This window comes from Clavelina lepadiformis, chromosome 4 (assembly GCF_947623445.1).
Source record: "Clavelina lepadiformis chromosome 4, kaClaLepa1.1, whole genome shotgun sequence".
Taxonomy (NCBI): domain Eukaryota; kingdom Metazoa; phylum Chordata; class Ascidiacea; order Aplousobranchia; family Clavelinidae; genus Clavelina; species Clavelina lepadiformis.
This window is the reverse complement of record NC_135243.1, coordinates 19,962,153-19,970,178: the sequence shown is the minus strand read 5'-3', so window position 1 is coordinate 19,970,178 and position 8,026 is coordinate 19,962,153. Positions and strand designations below refer to the sequence as shown.

Below are 8,026 nucleotides of genomic sequence, written 5' to 3'. Positions count from 1 at the left end.
AGCTCCAAGCAGAGTTTAAAGTGCGTCCTTCTCTATAATAGCAACTTATACGGTGCAGTACCAATTGCACATTCAGTTAGTTTTCGTGAAGAATACGGAAAGGTAAAAAGAGTCATTGAATTGTTGCAATATCACAAGCACAATTGGATCATATGTGTAGACCTTAAAATGGTATGTTTTCTTCTTGGTCAGCAACACCGATGCACAAAGTACCCCTGCTATTTGTGTATGTGTGACAGCAGAGCTCGAGGTCAGAACTGGCCTCCGAGATCTGACTTTAAACCTGGTGATCCCAATATTATACATCAGCCACTTGTTGACAGAGAGAAAATTATTTTCCTACCGCTACATATAAAGCTCGGCCTAATGAAGCAATTCGTTGAAACATTGTTAACTGAAAGCAACTGTTTCAATTACCTCGTTTTGGCTTTTCCTGGCCTGTCAATACAAAAAATTAAGGCTGGTGTATTTGATGGTCCACAAATTCGGCAACCCATCAAAGATGAACGTTTCAGTGGTTCAATGTCAGAATTGGAAGAAAATGCGTGGTTATCATTTAAAAGATATCAGGTAAGATGGGACTTACATATGCTTGCTGACTATTGCTGGAGTATTAAGCGAGACTGCCCACAGCTGGAACATGCCAGGAAAATTTTTGACCTAAAACACGCACTTTATTTGGCCTGCAGAAGCAATATGCGTTTTAAGGAACAGAATAGAGCTTTACAAATGTTTATTTGAAAACCATTGAGTTACTTTCAGTTGCTTGTAGTTCTTAAACGTTTTATACAATAAACGCAGATGTCTTAAATGTTGTACTTTTTTGTGGGTTATGTATGAGACAAAGTGATGGGTGCCTAGCTAAAAAACTTACCGTGATAGAGAAAAACTTATGTCATTTTTAGATTCAGCGCCCAAAAGTTAGTCAAAAACAATTGTTAGATCGAAGTCAACGAAAATTGTGTTCCATTGTGTAATCGATTGATAATCGAATAAGCTATAATCGTTTATTTATTACGTCACAACGCATTCTTGAAAAATGAAAAATTTTCATATCAGTATCAGGAGAGCATTCAAAACTGGACTCTAGTGACTTTTTACAATGCTGGGAACAGCGTTGGACAGATCAATAAAAGCGAAATCACGTGCCCAGATGAACGCGTAAGTCTGAAATCCCACAACTCTCTTACTTTAGATCAATAAAAATAAGCCCAGTGACTTCAATAATTGCAAACATTGGGGTGAAACCGTGCAAGGGTTACAACAAGTGAAGAAATAGTATCTCTACATTCAGTTATGCCTTTATTTTTGAAGAACATACACCATGAGCTTGTACAAATAACTGTGGAAATATGAATGTAAAGCAAAATAGTACGAAAGGGTAGCGCCTAAAATTGCGTCTGGTAAAAATCTTTTCGCTACAAAGTTGCTTACATTGCTACCAACTTACAAAAGGTAAATGCTATATAGGACCGGCTCGGTGGTTTAGTGGTTGAAATACTGAACTGTTCGGTCCAAATTCTATGCTGGTCGGCGCTAGGCCTACATTGTTGTTTTGATGCCCTAGGAAACAAACAAAAATTAATTTTTCTTAAACTATAGCTTATGTAATGGTGTGTTTCACAAGAGGAAATAGTCATAATAATAGTTCCATATATTTCTCTATAATACGAGCAATAAAGTTAAGAATAAACATTGGTCACCATACCGTAGCCCAGGGGTCGGGAACCTTTTTGGCGAAAGAGCCATGAAAGCCACATATTGTTAATTTTATTTCCGTTAGAGCCATATAATATTTTTCAACACTTAATGCAACTAACATGTGCATTTTTAAGCAAAACCAACAATTTTAGACAACGGTAAATGTCTGAATTTACTCTTTAATAACATGCTACTTACTGTTAATGCGATTTCTGGTGCTGCATGGTACAGAAATTACAAAACTACAAATAACAGAAAAGTTTTATTCGTAACAATTGTGCTAAGAAATGCCACCTTAGATTTATCTGCGAGCCAGATGCCGTCATCAAAAGAGCCATATCTGGCTCGCGAGCCATAGGTTCCCGACCCCTGCCGTAGCCTATATACAAGCTCAGAAATAAAGTTTGACAAATTAGATTTGATTTTTACGTTTTTAAAAACAAAACGCATAAGTTACAGTATGATAAGAACGACAAAAGCGTCTAACCTAACAATGACGCAAATAACTGACGGCAAATGTAACGTTATTCCTTATCAATTAAACACCTAATGAATAACCATGCACACAGCGGCACAAGAATTACGTGAATGTTGCGACATTTCAAAACAGAAAAACTATTTAAAACAGAAAATTACTTTCATATTGTATAGAGTATACGTCGATTTGTTACGCGTCATTTCTTTAACGGCGATATTTCACAACAACGTCGATTTGAGTAATACTTACGCCTATATATGGTATCTATTTTCTTACACATAGAAAAATTTTGCAAAAATTTTGCTTAAACGTATGTCATAATCCATAAAATCATGCAGATAATTTTGGCTAATTTAATAAGCAGATAATTTAGATCAGTGGTTCTCAAAGTTTTTTTCCGATTCCTCCCTTACCAACCAAAACACCGTCAATTCCTCCCCCCAAAAAAATCACAAAAAAATAATTTCCAAAATTTTACACTACCTGAATATTGTCACTGGATGATGTCTTTTGAAGATTTATCTCAGGAATAAAATTCAAAATTGCAAAAGAACGCTCTTACAAAATAACCAAACAAATCGTTGCTCATTGTTAGTGAGAACCGTGAGCCTCATGTTGAGAAGTTAATAAAGAAAATCGAGGAGAAAAGCGTGTGAGTTTTGCTCGAAGGTCTCCGCAAATATCGTGTGTTCCTCTTTTTTTCATCACTAGCTTACTAGCTAGTTCTATAAGTACCGTACTAACAATAAAGAGAAAACAATAGCCATTATGAACCAAACAGACACGTTTATAACGTCAGTCACTGCAGTTAAGGTCAAAGGAGCTTGTCCTCGCGTACTATTGTAGACATCTAAACAACATTTTCGAGAGGATTTTTCTGTTACAAATAAAATTAAAAAATTAAAGTTTTTTTTCATCTACAGTTTTTCCTCCCCAATTCCTCCCTAGAGAAAATTTCCTCCCTGGAATTAAAAATTCCCCCTTTAGTGAGCCAAGTGGCCCGGTTTGAGAAGCACTGATTTAGATTAATAATTTATATTATTAAGAAACTTTTGCATTTATTGAATTCGTCATTTTGTATGCAACAGGATATACGTACCAAACGTCAATTAAAAACCAATAAAATCGCACAGGATCTACGTAAATTACGTAACGTTTCAAAAAATATGTATAATAGGGAACTAATCAAACTCGTTTTTTGACGCATGAATCACGCAAGATAGTTTCATCCCTTTACGCCGCTTGTCGCAAAACATAAGATCCGCTTTCGTTGACAACTCGGTATATCCAGTATAAAAAGAGGTAACTGTTTCACAAAAGGTAGGTCACGTTACCGCTCGTTAAAGGCAGACGGATAAGTTCTAGCCTGCACATATTTCGTCGTTAGTCGTAGTCATTTAGATATTTAGGCGTACAGCACAACTATGTTATAGTTTGAAGAAAAATTTAGCAATACATTTCAATGATCATTCTCGGTTTTACTGTCTTTTGTTACCAGCTGGTAAACTGAACTTTGTTTTTAAATATAATAAGTGTTGGAAAAGTACTGTAGTTCAATTATTAAAACATGTCTTGGAGTCCTTTTTGTCAAGATTTCCTAAACAGATATCCTAACAACATAGATTACATCTGGCTCGGTAGTCCAACCTACAAGTGGGGTTCTGCCGGGAATGAAAGGAACGTCACAGTGAGTTGAAGTGGTTATGGAGGATGATCATAAATAATTACTTTTACTTCTTAAAAATATAATGTCTTTATTTTCTCTTTTTCTGCGTTTTCACTTACGAAACATTTTAATTTTATTGTGTCTTTTGACGGATGAATTAATTAATTATTCATTTCGTGTATTTCAATTAGTTGAATGATTCATTTAACTCACTTATCAATCTTTCAACTATTGAAAATTTAAAACAAGCAATTATTCTTAACAGCAAAACTGCATTTTAATTTTTGATTTTATTCACGTTTGTTCAGTAGCGAATTAACTGTTGCTATTTTAATTTCACGTAAAATTTAGTTGGAGGAAGTAAAGGCTCAAAACAGAGCTGGAAGATACGAAGGCGCCACCTTACACGGGCTGCAGTACAAGTTCTTGCAAGGAGATGACAAAATATCAGAATACAAAGCGCGAGGAAAGGTTGTGGTTATTTACAACGCACACGATTGTAAGTGAAAAAATGTCCCATCGAAAACAGCATGTTAGAAATCTATACTAACATATACATAAAAAGAATTTGTTATCAGTTATGCTTTTTCCCATTAGTTACCATGGCCGTGTTTGGAAAAGATGAAGTTGAAACCGGTGAATATTGTCGAAGAAGTTTGTTAGAAGCCAAATACTGGCTCGACTTGAATGGCTTCCATTAATTGCTTTATTTATTTATTGAGTTAACAGCTCGTATTAATCAAGAAATCTTTGTAATGATAGTATATAGTAGCTGTACTCTATCATTCAAAAATACATTTATCAAAATAGGCAGAAAATCTATACATCAAGTTAATCTGGGTAAAAATAATGCATTTGGCTGTACATATACTAATTGAAAATACGTTTATTTTTGTTAACATTTGCATGTTCAGTAAAAATTAACACATATAAATTACTTCCATGAGATGTTTGCTATACGAGCATAATTAAAAGATTACAGTACTTATAATTTGGGAAATATAACAAAAACGTTAGTCGTGTGAATATTACACTAAAGGTAATATTTTTGAGAGCAAAGATATGTCTACAGTACACAATCTATGCAGATACACAAATATACAAAAATATAAACGCAATTACAGTAACATAGGAAATGTAGAAATGGAATATATTTCGCAGAGTGCGTAATAAGTGATCAGGAAGTAATTATTCGCAATAAGCGTGAATTAGCAATTATACTCGAAGCGCACAAGAGCAAATAAGACGTCAAATTGGTGCGTAAAGGCGAAGTGGCAGCAGTGATAATAAATCACATGTCTTTATGTTAAGCAAATCAACGCTAAAAACGAATTATACCCAATGCTAGTGAGCACGATGCTAAATTCAGTGAGGATTTCGGAACGTTTTGGCATGTTCAGAAGTTTAAACTTTTCCCGTTGACCAGCCTGAGTTTTAGCGAAGCCCTATTTTGTTGATCTTATTCCGGATGCAGGACATGTCGCATATGAAGCATGAAAGAATATTTTACATTGATGTCTCAACATATGCACTTCTAGTTGATCCTATTTTGTGCTCGAAGTGATATATTGTGACATTGATTTCGTTCACAGCGCATTATGTAAACGTATAAGCGAGCCTTGATGACAGAATGTTTCAAAAAGTAGCGTTTTAATGCCTTTGCGGTGCGTATCAATGCCAAGCAATAAGTTAACACCGGGAACGAAAAAAGTTGTTTGTTGTTTCTCTTGCTATATTGTTTTCGGCGACCACTAAAGCAAAAGTTTACGGCTAATGTATGACGTTTTATGAGGAATTTTTGTCTGCCTTGCCTAATCGAATACACTTTACTGAATTGTGGGTAAATGGTCAGAAAAATAAATGTGTATTTCAGTTTTGACAAAACCATTTCATCACTATTTTAAGACGGACTATTTCAGTAAAAACACCTAATGTTTCTCAGAAATTAGTTCATTTTTGCAAGTTAACTAGACCAGATAGGACAAAACAAATTGCATTTTTAAAATCAGTGACTCAAAATTAGGTGAACACGTTTGAAATATTCTCGGCAACAAAAAAACGTTTTGTACGTTTTATAGGCCAGTGTGTTGTATATCGCGTCACATCATATAACTGAAAGGATGCTCGTATATGATCTTCTATAATAATCTGAAGCAGATAAAATGCCACACCAAATGGAAGTCGTCATGTGCTGTATATTATACGTTCACGAGTCTCAAAACATTTCAGTTTCATTTTTTATTTTTATGATACAAACGTAATTTTTTTTAACTGCTAATACGAGTAAAGTTTATCTTGTGCTATATAAAGAAGGCGAGCAATTTTTTTAACCGATTTTTTAGCATGATTGTTATCCAGGAATTCTTTACGAACGTGGTTTGTGCATGTTCACACTTTTCTTGGTATTCTTGCCTTTATTTAGCATTATTTACCAGAAACATCGAACAGGAGAAAGGAAATTTTTATCGACTATGATTTAAAGTAAAATTATTGCATAATTACAGCAAACATCTCATGGAAGTAATTTATATGTGTTAATTTTTATTGAACATGCAAATGTTAACAAAAATAAACGTATTTTCAATTAGTATATGTACAGCCAAATGCATTATTTTTACCTAGATTAATTTGATGTATAGATTTTCTGCCTATTTTGATAAACGTATTTTTGAATGATACAGTACAGCTACTATATACTCTCATTACAAAGATTTCTTGATTAATAAGATCTGTTAACTGAATAAATAAATAAAGCAATCAATGGTAGCCATTCCCGTTCAGCCAGCTTTTGGCGTAATCCAAAACATATCGACAATTTCCACCGGTTTCAACTGAATCTTTTCCAAACACGACCAGGGTAACTAACGGGAAAAAGCATAACTGATAACAAATTCTCTGTATGTATATGTTAGTATAGATTTCTAACATACTGTTTTCGATGGGACATTCTCTACTTACAATCGTGTGCATTGTAAACAAGGGCCACCTTTCCATGCGCCTTGTAGTATGTGATATCGTCTTCTTTGCGCAAGAACGTATACTCCAGGCCGTGGAAGGTGACGCCTGCGAAATCCCCTGCTGTGTTTTGAGCTGCTATTTCCTTCGACTAAATTTACGTGAAATTAAAACAGCAACAGTTAAGTCGCTACTGAACAGACGTGAATAAAATCAAAACTTAAAATGCAGTTTTGCTGTTAAGAATAATTGCTTGTTCTAAATTTTCCATAGTTGAAAGATTGATAAGTGAGTTAAATGAATCATCCAAATAATTTAATTACACAAAATGAATAATTAATTAATTCATCCGACAAAAGACACAATAAAATTAAAATATTTCGTAAGTGAAAACGTAGAAAAAGAGAAAATAGAGATATTTTATTTTTAAGAAGTAGAAGTAATTCTTTCTGATAACCCCCCCATAACCAATTCTACTCACTGTGGCGTTTCTTTCAATTCCGGCAGAACCCCACATCTGGATTAGATTTCCGATCCAGATGTAATCTATTTTGTTAGATTTCTTGTTCAAAAAACTTTCACAAGTATAATCCCATCCCAAGCTCATGTTTTAATAGTTGAACTACTTTTCAAGCACTTTAAAATTAAATTTAAAAAAGAAAGTTCAGCTTACCAGCTGATAACAAAAGACAATAAAACCGAGAGTGATCGTTGAAATGTATTGCTAAATTTTTCTTCAAACTATAACATAGTTGTGCTGTATACCTAAATATCTAAATCACTACGACTAACGACGAAAAATGTGTAGGCTAGAACTTATCCGTCTGCCTTTACCAAGCGGTAACGTGAGCTAGCTTTTGTGAAACAACCACTCCTTTTATACTGGATATACCGAGTTGTCAACGAAAGCGGATCTTATGTTTCACGACAAGTGGCGTAAAATGACGAAATTATCTTGCGTGATTCATGCGTCAAAAAACGAGTTTGATAATTTCACAATTATACATATATTTTGAAACGTTTACGTAATGTAATTTACGTAGATCCTGTGCGATTTTATTGATGTTTTGAGTGACGTTTGCTACGTCTATCCTGTTGTATATAAAATGACGAATTCAATTAATCTAAAAGTTTTTTAATTATCTAAATCATTCATCTAAATTATCTACTTATTAAATTAATTTAAATTCAAAAATGTTAAATTAATCTTTTTGCTTTTTGTTATA

At 33.9% G+C, this 8,026-nt stretch overlaps 2 protein-coding genes across 2 annotated transcripts; one reads left to right on the top strand and one right to left on the bottom strand.

Annotated features, from left to right (window-relative positions):
- The first annotated feature begins 3,656 nt into the window (after window positions 1-3,656).
- LOC143452171 (uncharacterized) lies at window positions 3,657-4,822 on the top strand. The gene is made up of 3 exons (XM_076953041.1): window positions 3,657-3,866; window positions 4,197-4,344; window positions 4,443-4,822. The coding sequence occupies exons 1-3, from the start codon at window positions 3,747-3,749 to the stop codon at window positions 4,544-4,546; spliced, it is 372 nt and encodes a 123-aa protein (XP_076809156.1). The 5' UTR covers window positions 3,657-3,746; the 3' UTR covers window positions 4,547-4,822.
- A 1,544-nt stretch (window positions 4,823-6,366) lies between these two features.
- Window positions 6,367-7,500, bottom strand: LOC143452170 (uncharacterized). Its single transcript, XM_076953040.1, has 3 exons — window positions 7,282-7,500; window positions 6,804-6,951; window positions 6,367-6,706 (listed from the first exon to the last, which is right to left on the bottom strand). Exons 1-3 carry the CDS (start codon window positions 7,405-7,407, stop codon window positions 6,603-6,605), a joined length of 378 nt encoding a protein of 125 aa, XP_076809155.1. The 5' UTR covers window positions 7,408-7,500; the 3' UTR covers window positions 6,367-6,602.
- Between the last annotated feature and the right edge of the window lie 526 nt (window positions 7,501-8,026).